Source organism: Temnothorax nylanderi, unplaced genomic scaffold, assembly GCF_030848795.1.
Source record: "Temnothorax nylanderi isolate EJ_2023f unplaced genomic scaffold, tnyl_v1.0 TNYL_tig0411_pilon, whole genome shotgun sequence".
In the NCBI taxonomy this organism is placed as follows: domain Eukaryota; kingdom Metazoa; phylum Arthropoda; class Insecta; order Hymenoptera; family Formicidae; genus Temnothorax; species Temnothorax nylanderi.
Window position 1 is genome coordinate 148,703 of NW_027249473.1, and position 18,257 is coordinate 166,959.

At 46.5% G+C, this 18,257-nt stretch overlaps 1 protein-coding gene across 1 annotated transcript; it reads right to left on the reverse strand.

Annotated features, from left to right (window-relative positions):
* Positions 1-3,743: 3,743 nt before the first annotated feature.
* Positions 3,744-15,346, reverse strand: LOC139782423 (uncharacterized). The gene is made up of 2 exons (XM_071721448.1): positions 14,295-15,346; positions 3,744-13,400 (listed from the first exon to the last, which is right to left on the reverse strand). Exons 1-2 carry the CDS (start codon positions 15,023-15,025, stop codon positions 12,653-12,655), a joined length of 1,479 nt encoding a protein of 492 aa, XP_071577549.1. The 5' UTR covers positions 15,026-15,346; the 3' UTR covers positions 3,744-12,652.
* Between the last annotated feature and the right edge of the window lie 2,911 nt (positions 15,347-18,257).

An 18,257-nucleotide genomic window follows, 5' to 3' on the forward strand; every position in this document is an offset into this window, starting at 1 on the left:
CCTCCCGGTGAGCGATGGGAGGAATAACGAACTCGCTCGGAAAGTTTTCGCGCGGAACGTCGTCGGAGCTGAGCGAAGTCTCACCGTTCCTCGGCATTGTCGTTCTTTCGCCAGATCGATCAATATTGTCGCCCAAACAGCTTTATTTTTTTTTTATTTCTATTATGTAATCGTGTGCAAGGAAACCATAGACAGTTTCGTCTCTTTATGCTCTATTATTTATTGTTTTCGCCGGAGTAATTTATTGAGCGGAAGTTAGAGATTCATTGGATCTTGCTTAAGTTCGAAGTTGTAAACAGGAAAACAGTCCTGTTCGTCCAGCTCCGCCGAGGGACGACGATTCTAGTTTCTAGGTGAGAATCCGCTACTGGACAGTTGCCGGAAGTATCCGGTACTCCAACACTCCGCACAGACGCTATTAGTAACTCGAAATCGCCGTGACTAACCACACACATCGGTGACGAGGACGAGTCGAGAATCGAGGAAAGCCTGAAGCTACCTTCGAACTTTGCTGGATAAAAGCCCCAAATTGCTGTGTCGTTATCGGGAATTTTATGCGAGAGAGCTACCTGTTTGAAACAAGAGTCTCGTGTAAAAGTATACTAAACATCATATTTTATCCATCCTTCCTGCCTAACTGACTAAACATCTATTTACTCTTTTCAGAAAAGGTTTTCAGAAAAGGGATTTCAATAAATTTCATCTTCCCGCAATATATAATTTCGCTATTAAAATTTATAAAGCTAAATTTGCTATTAAAATTTATAAAGATTTCTGAATTAATGGTAATAACACATATAGCACGCCACTGATGAGAAAAGTGGAACGAACGCATCTATGATATCTTTATCAAATTTTGTCGCTATAATTTCGCAAGTATTTTTATTAGCCAGTATTTTTGCAATAATTCGAAAAATCTGTCTCGCTCGTACTATCCGCTCGTCGATCGCGGATATACATATATATTTCTATTAGCCAACATTATCATTTTTACTCAAAGTTTCCTGATTTATACATCTCTATATAGCTTGACGTAAGTGTGAAACTCCTTACGCGACTTTGGTTATTTCCTTTTATGGCGATCACACACATCGCCGCGGAGGGACTCGCGCGTTAATGCCCGCGATTTCCGCGTAAATCAATTAAAACGCGTCCATTTCAACGGAAGAACACACCGTGTAATTAACGCGTGGAAATTTACGGTCGGGCGTAAGCTCGCGTTAAGGGCACGCTAAAATGAGCGAACGGAACGAGCGAAGCGACGTGCACATCCGCGCTAACGGTTTATCGATTTACCAGGCGGCGCGGCGCGGCGCGGCGGCGGCGGCGGCGGCTTTAGCGAACGCGATATTACTGTTTTCAATAATTAATGTTTAACGCGCGCCGCAAAATCGCCAAGTTTCATATTCGCCAGGAAAATTTCATCGCCGGCGCAAAGCGAATAATATCGCGATTTTCAGCGCGAAGTGCCCTCGTCCTAAATCGTCCCGATGTTTCAGCGAGTTTTCCGATTACCGCTCCGATATTGAATTCCCATTGAAAACTCTACGGACGCCGTGTTGAAAACATCTCGTACTTCCAGCCGAATTAAATTTTCTTTCAACCTATGTAATGTATATAAAACACTTTATTCGCACATCGATATCTAGAATATATTTTCTGAACAATTGTATAAATAGTTAATTTGTCGCTCGGTTATATAGCAATCGCCATCGGGTGTGGAGCCCTCCAGCTTTCCCCTAAATTTCTCGCGTTCTCCTCGCCACGCTCAACTAATAGAAAACTCGACAACATTGAACTATATCGAGAATTATTACCTAGACTATAAAATTCCAACAACTAATTGGGCGCCCCCTCTAGCCAAAAAACTAATGTGTACTAATACCAGGCGCCCTGCCCTTCACCTCACCGTCGACCATCGTCCTGGATCTCGCCCTTTCAGATCGCCGTCGATCTCTTTTCGTTTTCTCTCGATCCCTCGACGCCGTTCGACCGATTGGTTTCCGGTTTCGAGTCTTAAGGACTTATCGTATGCCTCTAATTTGTCTAAGGATAAAGAATTTTGCCGTACGAATTTTAGACTATCGCTAAACAAGCCTTTATTTATGTTCTTCCCAAATTATCTCTGATCTTGATTCGTTTAGTAAGTATCTAATTAAAGACTAATGAAGTGCAAACGATCTCCCGTCTAGCGGAGATCTCCAGTCTCGTGTTCATGCCTTGGAAGGAAATCGTGACACGTACCGCCCGTTTTCCTGTTACCCTTCGACGATCTCATCGATCGGGATCATCGCTCGATCGCCAAATTACAGCTTTTAGACTCGATTAAAGAATCGTGGGAGACCTCGAGGGATTCGCTCGACCAACGACGGCGACGTCGAAGGACGACGAGAGATCGACCGACGATGGTTTTGATCCAAAACAATCGAATCGAACGGCAACCACCCTCGTCCACCGTGCTTGCATGAGAAAACTAAGAAAGAACGTTCACGAAAAATATACAATCTTAATCTCTCTTTCTCTCTCGCTCTCTCGCACTCTCTCTCTCTCACACAGACACGCACGCTCAAACGCGAGAATCAAAGATCTCCCGTTGCTAGCTTCCTTTGGCTCTCCTCTCGTTTTCCCATGCGCGTGAAACGAAATTTCTTGAAACTTCTCGACGGATCTCTTCCAAGCAGCTTTCTAAAAGCCGACTCAAGGATGGAGGCGAATTACAGCGAAACGACGACACGCGAATCGCTGCGCGCGCGCGCGCGTTTTTTGATTTTATTAATACTTCAGCGGAGACACTTATATATCTTGCCGGTCGTGGGTTTCATCGAGAGAATCGCACGGCGACGTATCGCGCTATCGGCCGTAGCGAGAATCGCGACAGGCGCTCGCTCGCTCGCTCGCGGGGGAATACAGAATCGATTAGGGGGTTTATTTCGTTATGAGATACGAGACAGTTATCTGTCATAATTACTCAGACTCCGTTGCGGCTTGAATGGTGGTTAATTTACATAAGGCCGATAGCATCTTACACGCCGCGAGGGTAATCCCGCGCGCGAGGCGCTCCGTGGCCCCGACCGGCGAGGGACGATAAATCTTTCTCCATGTGCGCGAACACGGAATCCAACCCCCGACCGCGGAAACGTGCGTATATGGAGCATTGTGTCTCGGGGATGTACCAATTCTCGACGCGGCTAAATATCTCGGTGATCAAAATTACACACCGAAAATAATTTTGGGCTCTCCGTTATTATCGCGAAAAGTATCTCGTCTAGCCGGTGCTAAAAACCCCTTCCAACTCGTGTTTGATTTCGTACTTTCGTACGTTCGGAACATTACGCTGGAAAATAAATCGGTAATGTAATAATACGCTGTGATACATATAAATAATATTCGGGTGAATATTGCGATAAGGATCTATATTAGCGAGAGTATGGAAAGGGTTAAATTATCCGAAGCCGCGGTCGAGGGTAACTGGAATCCAGCACGTAACTTTCTCAGTTACTTGCTGTCCGATCGTGTCTGCTTGATCTTTGAGAAAAATAATATCTGGTACGCTATTATACTAACAATAAGTTGCTTTGCGAGGTCACCAACGATCGCGAGCGAACGGCCCGAGATCGGCGCCGGCCGTGGCCGCGCTTTCTTTGGAGTTGCGTTGCACTGTGTCCGTTGGGTTGAAATCATACAGTTAAAGCTCGCATCCCGGCGACACGTAAAGAGTAGACTGGTACAAAAAGAACGGTGAATTAATATTTGTAAGGTAATGTAATAATGAACAAAAAGCACTGACAAGCTGCAAAATACATACAGAGAGGTACAAGTAATCGGGAACAATCGCAATCTTCGGGGCTGGCGTGTCGTATTAAATTAAACTTTGCGCCGTGTGTCTGTCTGTGTATGTGTGTATGCACATTTGTGTGTACTCGTGTCGTTTTATAGTTTTACAAACGTCGCATACGCGCCGTATGCGATTTTCTGGTAGTCGTTCGGATAATAAATCTTCTTGGCGCCGCTCTCGATCAACGAAAGGACTGTCAGCGACTGATTAAGTATCGTCAGTGTTAATTAATGCGTCACGAGGATTTTTTGTTTTTTTTCCCTTCCTTTCATCATGAACGTTCTCTCGTCTCCGATACATTCTCTCGCTCCCTTTCTCTCCCTCTCTCTCGCTCGGTCTTTCTTTCTCTCTCTCTCTCTCTCTCTCTCTCTTTCTTACTCTCAAACTCTCTTGATTTCTCGCCGTGCGCATAACACTGTTCCGCGACTCTCTTTTGTATGCTTTCGTTATTTATATATGTATATATATAAAAATACAAAAAATAATTTACAAAATGATATTATAAGTTATATTACACGCGAGTTTCGATATTCAATATTTCGTGTCGGAGCCCCTTGTAAAGTCGCTCGACAAATTTCAAGAAACGCTTCATTGTCGCTTCGTCACACTGTTAAACAAAATATAATGTAGCGGTATATGTATATATATATAATCGATATTTATATATATATAGGTATGTATAATATGTATAATATATATATCTATGTATATGCACGTGTGTCTATCTATGTATATTCACGGGCCGTAAGAAACAGAGAAACAAATTCATTATTAACAGGCTAATGTAGTTATCAAACCACTGTATTATTAACAAAAATATATATTATATATATAATATGGTAGTATATATTTATATATATTATTTCTCTGACGCGCGACACGCGCACGCCGGTATATATAATCAAATATCATACAAAAACAACAATAACAAACTATATCAAAAGAAGGGTTGAACGATAATCTTATAAGCGAGCTACAATTATAATATTCATACATATATGTATTTATATATATATATATAGGTAAAATCGACGACGCGTCGTCGTCGATGTTGCATTTTCGTACAAAAATAAAGGAACAAAATCTAACGAGCCAACAGAAAATACATCTCTAATATATATATGTATATAATGTAAAAAAGAGAAAAAATAAACGGACGAAGAAAAAAAGAAAAGAAACAAGGTGAGGTGAGAAAAGACCTATATACAGATATATATATAGGCGCGCAGTGTGTCTGTCTCTTTTTCTTTTTCGTCTAAGGGGTGAAGATAATAATCATAATCGTAATAGTAATAATCGTAAGTATACGATCTATAACAATCATAGGCGTGCAAAAATCATTCGAAAGGATCTCCATTTTTCCCATTTTGCACCCAGGAAAAAAGTAACTAAGGCGAACGAACGTGTCCTCACACTCCCATACACATGCACGCGCTACCACGTAATTAATCCATACAGCCAATCGCTCCGTCTTGCACGCATATATCTTTCTCTCTCTCTCTCTTTCTCTCCCATACTCGCGAGTTTTCTTCTCTCTACAAATGGCGTGGGTTGGGGGGGCTTTGGAGTAGGGGCAATTAACAGTTACATTTAGGATTCACTTACACGTAGTGTGACGTAGTTTTTTTTTTCGACACCGAGAGTGTAACTTGGGTGGGGTACAAAAAGATCTCGCAGAAACTCTTCCGCTTTCCCGAGGGGAGCGGCCGAAGATGGGTGCCCGTCGCTCGTTTCCGCTCGGCACGTGATCCGCCACGACGAGAGACAGTCTCCTCCCTTTCCCCGAATGTTTACGTTCTCGCTCCATGCCTCTCGATTCTCGCGAGCTGCGGCCGAGCCGGAAGCGAGCGATCGCGTCGATGAAAGACGCCGCCGAGAGTTCTACCGGAAGACACCGAAAAAATCGGAGGACCATTATTTTAGCCGATGGTTCTCCCGAGGATTTCTGTTTCTCGAGGTGATCCTCCTCAGATTTCACCGTTTTAACGTTCTGCCTCAGCGTTCCCTTAGAGATTCTCTGCGAGGCTGCTTTCATCGTCGCACCCTTCTTCACCCTCACGCGCGCGCGATATCGCGCGCATTAGAGGTGTGTATGTATATAATATATATATATATAATATATGTATATAATATATATATAATTATATGTATATAGTTTACATTCAGCAAGTAGTTAAAGTATTGAAAAATATATATGTAATTAATTACAAATCTAATTATCATCCTCTTGTTAATTCATTTTACTTGGTAGAATAATCGATAGTTTCTTTTTTTGGATCTCTCTTTGTGTACTTCGTGTGTCTAATGTGTGTGTGTGTGTGTGTATGTGTGTTTCGTGTGTATCCATGTGATATCTCCATGCGCGTTCAGTAGTATCGAAAAACACGCCATTTTTTCTCTTCTCTCTTTCGTTCAGGATGATTCCGAGGGAAGGAGGACCGATTCAATTCTCGCGATGGCATTTCTCCGATACTCCTCGACGCGCATTTTACACGATTTTTTCGGGCTTCTCGCTGTCTGCTCTCGTCACATAATATCCATCGTATGTTCCGCCGTTATAAATGTAAGAATATATATTATGTCATTATATTGCAGAGTGTTTGTTTATCGCTACCTTACACGACGTTACCACGGTTATTTGTATTTTTTTTTGCCATTTATTTAAAAGACAATATTGATCGCTATAGTTTATAGACACATGATACTTTAAAGACAGATTACCGACTTCTTTTTTTTTCTTATAAATTCTTATGTGTACCCGAGTGACTTCGAACGTATGTGTGTACGTATGTATGTATGTATGCGCGTGCTTGCACGTGTACACTCCTTTTGACCGTCTGTCTGTATGTGTTCGTGGACCGCGTGTGTATTTTCTGTCTGAACTCTCCCTTTTAACGAATTACATTCATTACGGGGGTAATGGAAAACTATGCGTAACTTTTTTTTTCCCTTTGCTTACAAAGTGTTCATTACAATCGTATCGTAAAACGTATAATACTATATGTTTTTGTGTATCTCAATGTGTATGCTCTATCAGTATTAATTAGATTCGCTTAACTTCTCTTTCTCTCCCTCCCTCACTCTCTATTCTCTTTCACGTTGATTCGCGCCGCTCTATTCGCGCCCCGTTTGCGCATTTTACGCGTTGCGCGCGCGTTTCCTAGTTTTAATATCCCCCTTTTATTCTCTTGTCTCTTAGTTTGTTTTGTTTGTTTTAAAGAGTATACATCATGTTTGATTCTTCGCTAATCTGAGCCTCTCGTCTCAAGCCGAGATCCATTTGATTCGCGACTTATTGCATTGAGTTGCCACCCTTTACCGTTCTCTCTCTCTCTCTCTCTCTCTCTCTCTCTCTCTCTCTCTCTCTCTCTCTCTCTCTCTCTCTCTCTCTCTCTCTCTCTCTCTCTCTCTCTCTCTCTCTCTCTCTCTCTCTCTCTCTCTCTCTCTCTCTCTTTCTCTCTCTCGTTCCATCCTCGCCGTTTCGCATTTTGCGCTCCGTCTTCTCCTTCTGCCACCCCCTTTCTGTCGCCCCCGCGTACAACGCCATAGAATCCGTCGAAGCGCAAAAACTTTCGAATCGCGTACCTGACCGTAAGTCGTCGGCTTTATAAACGCTGCCGCCGGCCGGCCGATCGCGTTATTCGCATTCGAGTGCCATTCGAAAGTCCGGACGAAACCCGTTTAAAGTCTGCGAAGTTTCCGCGGTCGCAATGATTTCGAAAGTTTGCGTCCATCGGCTTCCTTTCATCGCCTCCTCGACTTCAACAGTCGTCGTCGCCGTCGCCGTCGACGTCGACGTCGTTGTGCCCTCCGTCCAACTGCCCCGAACTGTCAGCGAGGTGCGACCGCGGGCTGTCGAAACTTTCGCGATCTCGCGTCACGAAGAAAGAATCTCTCTCTTTCCCTTTCTCGCGTGCCCATCCGGGATTTCCTCTCTTATGCGAGAGACGTTACTTTCAGATCGCGACGCGAGAAAACACGACCGACGGATTTCCTGACCGGATCTGATTTTCGCCGCCGCGAGGCGTAAACAAATCTACGCCGCTTGTATACCCGATCGTGCGCGAGCGTTTAGAAAAATTACAAGAATAAACAACGTCGTGCGTGAGTTTTTGACGAGGCACGATCGTACGCTGATGCGGGGCGACGGAAACGAGGGGTATCTGCACGTCGACGCGAAAAAAACAAGATATCGTAAGACAGACTTTAGATCGTTTGCGAAGCTCACTGACAGAACGCGGTGCGAAACTTGTCTCGATGCACAATGACTCGAGTGCGTATCATAAAAAAAGTCGACATTTATATTAAAAAGAGCTACAAGTCTATTTATAAAAATAATTTTATAAAACCTTATAAAAAGACATGTTAATATTTCAAGTAGATAATTCTTTCTAAGTTCAATATTTTTTTACTTTGTAATAGCAATCAAATTAAATTTGGGATAAAATTATGATTTCGAAATATTAAACAAAAATACTTGCAACTATGTGAAATATAGGAAAATCATTGTAAAAGTCATGTCGATGAGCGAATGTCGACACGCACTGAGGCACTATGCTGTAGTTCGTATTTTTTTTTCCAGCGGCATTTCCCTCTGTTCCTTCGATCGTCTCTACCTTATTCGCATCACTTTCTCTTTAACAATAGCAGGTACTAGCATAGCTACCACAGTCGTACGTATCGTTATAATAGTTATAATTAGAGTTTAGATATTACTAAAGGGTTCTGTTCTTCATCAGCGTCTTCTCACGTCTACTTTAGTAGTTAGTTCCACGGTTAAAACTTGTTTTCGCACCCCCCGACCCGTCCGGAGACCACCAACCTGTCGACTAAATCCCCGAATGTACGAGTCGACACAACTTGACTAAATTTTCGACTACAGTTTCACTTTGGACCGAGGTATCATATAAAAAACGATTCTTCAACCTCCCGAAATTCGCGACGAGAATCGAAAGTTTCGGCGCGTTAAGCAAGACGCAGGTCCGTTATTTACAACATTAATTTTTAGGTAATCGATCCCGGATTTGAAGCGGATCTCAGAAATCGTGAACTCGCCTCGTTTCTCGCATCGAATCCTTCGATTCGGACGCGTTCCGGGAAGGTCGTCCTGGTCGTCCAACATCGATCCCGCTTCGACCGGGCCGCGACCGGGTGCGAGGATAATTTACAAAAAGGCCTATACAAAAGTCCGTAAGAAAGAACGACTAAACATACATACCTAGAAATTACACGCTAGACATTTACACGCTACGGCTACAACGACACGCTACGAGAGTGTCGTGGGAAATTAGTGTCTAAGGATAGGACGCGCGGACGCGGCTGATCGGTAAACGCGGATCGATGCCGGAGTGTGGTCTCCGGATTGTTCTCGGGCCCTGTATCCTTGCGTTTTGTCCCACGGTCACAGGATTAACACTTTTGAATACTTTTAGCACCTAGTGTCCGCGGCCCGCGGCTCGCGGCACCTCCGCCGCCGTTACTGTCACGTCGAACAGTCGCGGGACACTCGTCGGCGAGGCTCGACTTGCGAAGGGGATTGAATACATCGATAATACGCGAACGATAGGAGATTTATCGCAAAGTTAATTTCCGTGAAATTTTCAGTATCGAATTTCGTGCCTCGTATACAAACGTTACTACTCTCCTCTCGAGGATTCGCGTAATTATTAGCTCGGAAATTACGAGGCGTATTATTGAATTAATTCAAGCGCAGGAAACCGAAACAACCGCGCGCAACTAATATTCGGGGATGATCTTTGAGGCTGCAACACGGATGGAATATACAGACCATGTTCATTTTAAAACGCGACCCATAATTCTCTTCTTTTGTAGGCGATTTTTGAGAAAGGAAGACGGTTCTGACGTACGAAAGCGGAATTTTCGTTGTAAAGCGTTATCTCGGCATTTATTTACTTTATACTAAAAGTTTATAGTGACATAACATTACGAAGCGAAGCTTCGGTAGCGTTTTACGATGAACACCTTGTAGTTCGGGTCGATCTCTCGTGCCGACTAAAGTTAAATCGCGAAATCTCAAGCCTTTTAGAAAATCAGCATTAAAGTAGATTCGTTAAACTCCGGAAGATAAAATGACTGCTGCTGAAAATTTAGTGCATGTCTTTAGAATGCATTAAAAGATCGATTTTTTTTGCGACCAAACGAGCCCGTCGCCTCGCCGACAAGGACAATAACGCGCGGCCTTTTAATTACGTAATCACCTAATTAACCTCGTGAACGATAAGCGACGACGTTGCTCCCTCGAAACTATCCCACCCGCCGTTCATCCTGCTTCTGATTGACTCTCGTTATCTTTGTACTTGACTTTTTTCTTTGTTAGCACCGCTAAAGTTCCGCGGACGATTCCGTTTGAGAAAAGATAGGGAAAAGATACTATCAAAAGGGATCGATTACACTACAAATTATCGTTAAGCCACTAATTAATGTTCTCACATTCGAAGTAATTGATCTTAATCGACGAAGATCTCATCAACCGCTTGAAAACTTGTTCTTGTTTGCGAGCTACTCGCGAGCGGTGCCTACGGCGATCGGGAAATAATTAGAAAGAGTTTCCTGGTTCAAAGTTTAAAAGCATAGGCGGCAAGGAGCGTATTGCCGAGGTTTAACGATTCGAAGAGGTTCCCTCGACAGCTCGGAGGGTCATCGACTCCGGATGTCAAATCGAAAGGTAATATCTCGAAAGGAAATCGATTCCCGATGGTTTTTCTGCGGCGGACGGGCGGGCGGGGACCAGCTCGCAGGCGCAGCCGAGCAAATATCGAGGGGCCTGCAACGAGGCCACTTACGTCCCTTGCGAACACACCGGCTGGCTCTTTTTCTATCTCGCCTTCTACTTCTCCTCCTCCCCTTGCACACTCGCTGCACTCTCTCTCTCTCTCTCTCTCTCTCTCTCTCTCTCTCTCTCTCTCTCTCTCTCTCTCTCTCTCTCTCTCTCTCTCTCTTTCTCGCTCTCGAGATTTTCTCCTACATTCTACTGCATTTATTATAAAAATAAAATGTAAAATCGTACCGAGGACGAGTTTTCCAAACGGTATAAAACTGCGAGCTCGTTTCTCTCTTTCTCTACATTATCACTATACTCGCGGAAGGATCGAACCTTCGTTCCTTGATCGCGTTGTTCCTTCTCGTTTTATTTACTCGTCTCGTGCGAATGAACGGGCCGTCTGCCGTAGATTTCTCCGTTTTTGCTCTTTATCTCTCAATTCGACGTAAAGGGTCCTCCGCGCGGGGAAAGCTATTCGCGATCCGATCTTCGATCTCGTTTAAAGAGCTTCGCGCCTTTACGTATTTAGTGCCTGAATAGCTTTCCGCGTTGCCCGGGATCGCATAGCCGGCCCGCGATCCTCGCGCGAAACGAAGCGACGCCGCGGCGTCGCCTCGTATCGGCGCCTCGATCGATGGAGAAAAAAAGACTTTGGAAGACACCTTACCTTTCCGATCTTTTATCGGTCCACGGGTCTCTCGCTCTCCCGACACCGACGACGGCCCGCTCGAGCACGAGAGTTTGGGGGACATGTGTGTAGTTCCTACCGTTTCGCGAGAACCCGGTGAAGAGTGAGTGCATCTCGAATATAATACATAGGCTCTACAGATATATATTCATTATTCAATTCTCCGACTATATACCAGTGAAAAAATAAATTATTACACGTTGGTAATATCTGTGTGGGTCAATGTCGCGTATATGTGGTTTTCCTCTTTTGCTTTTTTTGTTTCGTTAATACGTACGTGTGTGTGTGTCTCGTGCATGGGTAATACTCGCGTGTTGACGTGTGTGGTGATCTAAGTGTGCCCGACTCGTATTCGTATCGCATGTACGGGATGTATATAAGGGAAGATCGGTATAATATGTATATCTCTGTGTGTTTGTGTGTATGTGTATCCCTATAATGTGTCGAGTGTATTTTTACTGTCCCAGATGCGCGCTCGACGCATCGTTCAAATGTCCGCCGGTGTGCTACATGCGGTATACCCTTGCGCATGTGTTGTGTGTGTATATATATATGTGTGTCGTAGGTAGCCACACGATGGCTTCCGTCTCGAACGAGCGTCTCGCGCCATCGCCAATCGAGTCCTTATCGGGTTTTAACACATATACACGCTCTCGTTAGCCGTTAGCCGCTTCCTTCCGTCTCCTCTTCTCTCTCTCCTCCACGCCTAAAACGTTTCTGCACGCATACGCTACCTCGCAACCAGGCGTACCTTAGAACCAAGCATCGTCTCCATACGCACACACTATCTCGCTCGCTCGCTCGTTCGCTCTCTTTCTTTCTCTCTCTCTCTCTTTCTCTTTTTCTCCGTCCTATCACGCTTTCTTTCCTCGTCTCGATCGCTTTCGTGATCGTCATCGGTGCCGATTGTTCGGCGGCTTGTTGTTCGCTCTTTCTCTCTCTCTCTTTTTCTCCGCTCTTTTTCTCTATCTCTCCCCCGTTCGTTATAATATATATATACAAAGTATCTCGGACTCCTTGGATTAGGAAAGATCGAACGAAAGAGCGTTCTCTGAGAAGCGCCTGGATGGGGATCACGGGAGAGGACAAGTTGGATATCGTCAACCGTAACCGGTGGACTCCGATCGGGAGAGGAGAGATAGAGTGGGACCGACTCGGGGCTGATGGACGTGCGTCTTCAGGAAGCCGGACTCTGGACAACGTCTCGACGACGGAGTCTCAGAGGTGACGGCCTTCTCTCCTTCTTGCCCGCCGCCGGACCAGCAGCACCGAAAACGAGAACGTTGTTACCGCCGCCGCGGGACGCGACGGCGGTGCTTTTAACGACTTGATGTGCACGCGCGAGGTATTAGTTGGCCACGAGCAGGTGTTGATATTGGCTGGCCGGGTAGGGCGCGACCGAGCCGAGGCCGAAATTGTTGAGGCCCTCGACCAGGGCGTTCTTGTCCTGCTGCTGCGCCGCGACGGCCGCGCCGGTGTTGACGTTGCCGTTGCTCGTCGCGGAGCCGATCGGGCCGAGGTTACCGGCGCCGGCGCTACCGACCCCCTGGGTACCGGCCCCGGCGCTGGTGGTGCCGTTTACAGCGCCGCCGGTACCGGCGCCGGTGCCGTTCATGCTACCGCCGTAGAACTGATGGCCGGCCAGGGTAGTCGGGTCGAGGTATGATGATGGGAATTTGGTGCCGGCGTAGAGATCGGCCGGCAGGTAGCCGCCGTGGCTCGCCGACGAGTCGAAGATGTTGCGATGGGGGAATTGCGGGTGGTACGCCGCCGCGGCCGCTGCCGGGCCGTGCTGGAAGAAGTACGCGCTCGGATCCGCGTGTTGCTGCCCGGCACCAGCGACTATGCTGCCGGGCGATAGGCTACGACTGCGCGGCGAGCTCTGCGAGACTGGCAATCCTGCGCCGGCCGCGGTCGCCTGTTGCTGCTGTTGCTGCTGCTGTTGCTGCTGCTGCTGCTGCTGCTGCTGCTGCTGTGGCTGTTGCGGCTGAGGCTGATGCTGCTGTTGCTGCTGATGATGCTGGTGGTGATGGTGAATCTGCTGCTGCATCGCTGCGCGCTGCTTTATATAGTTTGAGAACTCGGTGGGCGACATCCTGAAACCGAGCGGTACCGTGCGGTTCATCAGTGGCTCTGTGTATACACGCGTGTATGTGTGGATCCGGGATTGGTAGATCGTCGCGGCCTGGTTAGTATGCGCGTTTTGTTCTGTCGTGCTCGTGTGTGTTTCGAAAAACGGGGGATGACGCGCGCGCTAAAATAAAATCCTATCGGCAATGTACGATAGATCGTACGCTTCGTTACGCGTTGTTCTCTAATTTCGAGCATGCTCAGCTATTTCTACGGTTATTAGGTTGCGAAGCGAACAATTATCCACCTAATGGCGATCCCGCTGTTCAATTTGCTTTTTATACCGCGGGAATTGTAAGTGAAGTTAGTTTCTAGCGATGGTAAATGAAGATATACCTGAGACAATTGCAAGCAGCATTCCACGAATACACATACAGAATGTGTTATCTAGGAAACTCGAGAAGCGTAATATCGAAAGAATATAAATGATCAGTTGTTGCAACATTTTTTTTTTAATGAATAATACTGCGTGTAATTTGTTCAATAATTTCCTTACCATTTTTTCAATATGACACTTCTCGAGTAGCAACAAAATTTAACTATTTTGCATACAATTATGTTTATAAGTAAAAGAAATAATTATTTTCATTACAAAAGCTTCCGTCGCATAAACTCGAGGTAATCGTCACTTGGAAAATTAAGGTTTATTTGTATTCGTCATCAATTTTTGCACCGATTAATCATATCAAAACCATCCGTCTTTAAACGTCTCAAACAAATAAACTTTACTTCCATAATGGCAGCAAAAAAGTTAAGACAAGCAAGCATTATTTTAAATGTTCATAAGCTTTAATAATAAGTTGGATTTTCAGTTTGACTGATTCGAGAACGGGAGGAAACATCAAAGGGCATGTACCAACCTGTTGGCGCGTTTGCTGCTAGTCTTGAGCTTGGTGCTGCCGAACTTGGTCTGGGCGAAGGTAGCGGTGGTGAAGGTGAGCGGGGCGGTGGTACGCGGGATGAAGGCCGGTACGGGGCTGGGCGAGCCCTTGAAGGAGCTGGTGATGGGCGTGGGCGAGGGCGCAGACGAGGAACCGGATCCGTGGCCGTTCTGCTGGTTGTTGGACGAGCCGTTGCTGGCGTTGCTGCCGAGGGAGCTCGAGAACGGCGAGGTTGACTTCGGGCTGAGGCTGAGACCGCTCAAGGACGTGCTCACGGCCTCGATCGGCCTGAAGCACTGCGCCTCCGGATTGAAGGTCTTGGTGACCTCGCGATCGGCCGAGGTCTCGTCGTGCGGGTCACCGGTCTCCGAGTAGAGAATCTTCACGGCGTTCAGCTCACCGATACGGTAGCTCACCTCGCCGGGATCGACCCAGACGGCGAGCTCGGCCGGCAGATTCTCCAGGATGTCTTGGATCGGCACGCCGCTCTCTTTCGCGGCGCGCTCTAGCACCGGATCGACCGGGTCGCCGGTCTTGAGGCACCTGAACGCCGAGCCTTTGAACGGCTTCTCCGGGTACCAGTGGCCCTTGAACTTGTCCTTGAGCGCCTTCTCGAGCTCCTCGCCGAAGATGTTGACCCGTCTGCGCGGCAGTTTATTGTAGAGGTAAGATATCACGAAGTTAAGCGCCACCTGCACCTCGATATGCATCTTGGCCTTCGGTGGGAGAATCTTTGGGCTGTTGTCGTCGCACGTAGCGGCCGCGCCGGGATAGCACCGAGGACGTCCGCACGATCGGCCGTCTTGCCACGGGCGGGGGATTGTTCCGGGTGGTGGTATATGTCTGGCTAACGGAGCTGCCGGATACTGCCGACGCTCCGCGATCCGACAGCCGATTTTTCAACGCGCGCGGACTACCGTCTTGCCAGTTGCTACAAGTAGCGAATATCCGGGGATCTGCAACATCCACAAACGGAGAAATTATGTTAAAAGTGTACCGAATATTGATCACATCTTGAGGATTCTTCGAGAGGACTAATTTTCGATTTTTCTTTGATAAAAATTAACTTAAGATGTATATCTACACTCTCGTAGAGAATCCTATCGTATCGACGCGATAGTTGACAAATTCCATGCAATTTCAATTCAATCGCAAACGCACTACGACGATCTATTCTACTCCTCGGCTGCGAATCTTAATTACCCGCATTCGTCCCCCCCCCCCGATTCACAAATGAATGGCGAAGTTTGTTGACTGCCGAATAGGAGCGTCTGCTCGCACGCATTATCAGAGGCCGACAATAGGTCGTGCGCCCGCACCCGCACCCTTCCCTTTTCCCGAGTTGCACGGGGAAGAACGGGGTGTTCGTCGTTCGCGGAGAGGATTCCGTGCGGGGAAATGCGAAATCGCGTCGAAGGAACGCGCTCGACTATCTCGCCTATAAGGAAAGGGCTCGCCTCGGCCGGCTCTCGGTCGACAAGCGTTATCGGTTCCTTTCACGAGCGAGGCTCGCGCATTGAAATGGAACACGGCTTCCGGTTACTCGCTCCCGCCGTTTCTCGACCTCGCACGCTCAGGGAACCGAGACAGAGCCGGCCGGATCGTTCCCCCCGCCGTTTTCCTCGCAAAGAGAAGGGTCCGCGGGAGATAATGCCTCCGAAAACTCGCGATTATCAACAAAAGGCGGATCTTCCGAGGATCTCTCGAGAATTATTCTCATTCATAATTTAACGAGGAACCAGTTTGCCCCTTCATTATCGCAAGTAACTCAATCCATCTCACGTGTATGAGTTCAATCATGAGTTATTCTCGGTGAGGATATTATAGATCCATATCGTACATGAGAAATCAAATAATAATGTGAAATGTCTATTTTGCGAAGCAATATATAATACGTTACGCTAAGTGAAATGAATGTTAGGCGATCCAGTCAAAGAACGATCGAAGATCGCTTTGTTGGCACTTATTTTTTTCTTACGACCCAACTTTTACCGGGACTTGTACGCGGTATTATTTATAGAATAGACCAATTGAGTTTTATACGTGTCTACTTTATCTTCATTTTCGCTACCGTTCACGAGCCTGAATCAAGCTCTCGCAATTCTGTCATTCTTTTACGTTCCGTCGCGTTCTCTTACGTTCGAGGCTGTTTACGCGCGTCGCCGAGCGCACGACGCGTAAATTATGCACGCCGCGAAAGCGACGTGCGCGTCATACGGCGTTGGCCGTATAAAAATGTCCACGTCCGCAAACAGTCCTGTGACGCAAACGAGGGAGAAGAAACGAGGGGATGAGAGGTGATAAAAGAGATTGCTCTTAGAAGCGACGAGATTGCGCAGGCGACTATCCGCCATTCGCGAGCGCCGGTCGCCGCAATTGCGGAAGTCGTTCTTTCTCTGAATGGCACCGAGAGCGAAAGGTGTTCCTCTTTCCTCGATATTCTCTCATTCTCTTACTCTTCTCTTTCCCTCTTTTCACTCTTCTCGCAAATAGAGATTCTTGGGCGTCTATCAAGGGCTCCTCTACGAGTACCGGGTATATCCGGCGACCTCGAGCTGAGAATCTCGGAACTCGATTGCCCGTTTTCTCTTGGCTTCTCTCCTCCAACTCGCCCGCGACGTCGCGGGGGAAAATAAAGCTTGATCCGAAATGGAGAGGAAGAGAGGAAGAGAGAGAAAGGGGAAAAGAAAGGCGAAAACCGCAAAAAAGTTTTTCACGACTTTCGGGCCGGTGACCCTCCAAAGAGGCGAGACTTGGGTCGCGACATTCACTTCTACCAAGTTCTTCCACCTTTTCCTTTTACACGGATTTTATTTCTCAAAGTATTGTGTATAATATAATTTCGTAATTATCATTTTTAGAGGAATTTAATGATTCAGAATTTAAAAAACATTGGAAATTTTTTCCTGGAGATAAGTTACGGTGAGTTATTTCAATTCCAATGTGTATCTGTTCCGCATAAGATACTGAAAGATACTTTCGACATTCCACCAGCTTGAAATAGTCAAATATAATTATTTAATGAAAAATGTGGATTACATTTACTATAAACGTTACAGGGATGGAAGCAATTTGCATTTCACGCGCAACGGCGCGTGAATCGCGATGAAATATTTCGACGGGGCAAGATAGCGGAAATGGGTTTTCCAACTTTCTTATCGAGAAACATTTCGTTGCACTCGGCGGCCCCGCGGCTCGTTTCTCGCGGGTGGCTTTACTCGGCGCGCATCTGCATCGCGTACCCGCATTTTTTTCCCCCCGACCTCTTCCCTGCACTTGACTCGGTGGCAAGTTTCCACCGGCGCGGTGGCGGTGGGCTGCCAGCCAGAGGCGGTGGGTATGTAGGTTAAAGTTAGCGGCGGTCTTCCACTTCTCTAGCAGTAGTACACAACGGCGAGACGGGGGTGGTTGTAGGTATTGATCCCGCGACAGGGTTGCCGGAAGGTTCTCAGGTTAAAAATATACGGCCTTGCGGCTCCCGTGCCTGACCAAGTGCCTCGCGAAGTGCCCGTAATTTCCGCCACCTTGATTTTCCCGCGATATTTATCCGGAGTTCGTCGAGTTTGACATTTGAAAAAACAATCGCGTCACATTAATCTTCCTATTCTTTCCCGTCTTTCTCTCCTTCCGTCAGCTATCTGATAAGAGTTTTACCTCATCTCGTGGTAAATAAGTTATATTTTCAACGAAGTAAAAATGGGACGAATTCAATTTTACGAAATTCTCACCGCTGCAGTTACGCTAATTTTATTATGGTCCATGGAATTATCCACGAGTCGGGGAGATCGATTCGCGGCAGGTGTCAAAGTGTCAAAGGGATTTTTCTCAGCCAGTCTCTCTCTCTCTCTCTCTCTCTCTCTCTCTCTCTCTCGTCTCCTCTCTCTCTCCTCTCCTCTCATCTCTCTCTCCTCTCCTCGTCTCTCCTCTCTCTCTCTCTCTCTC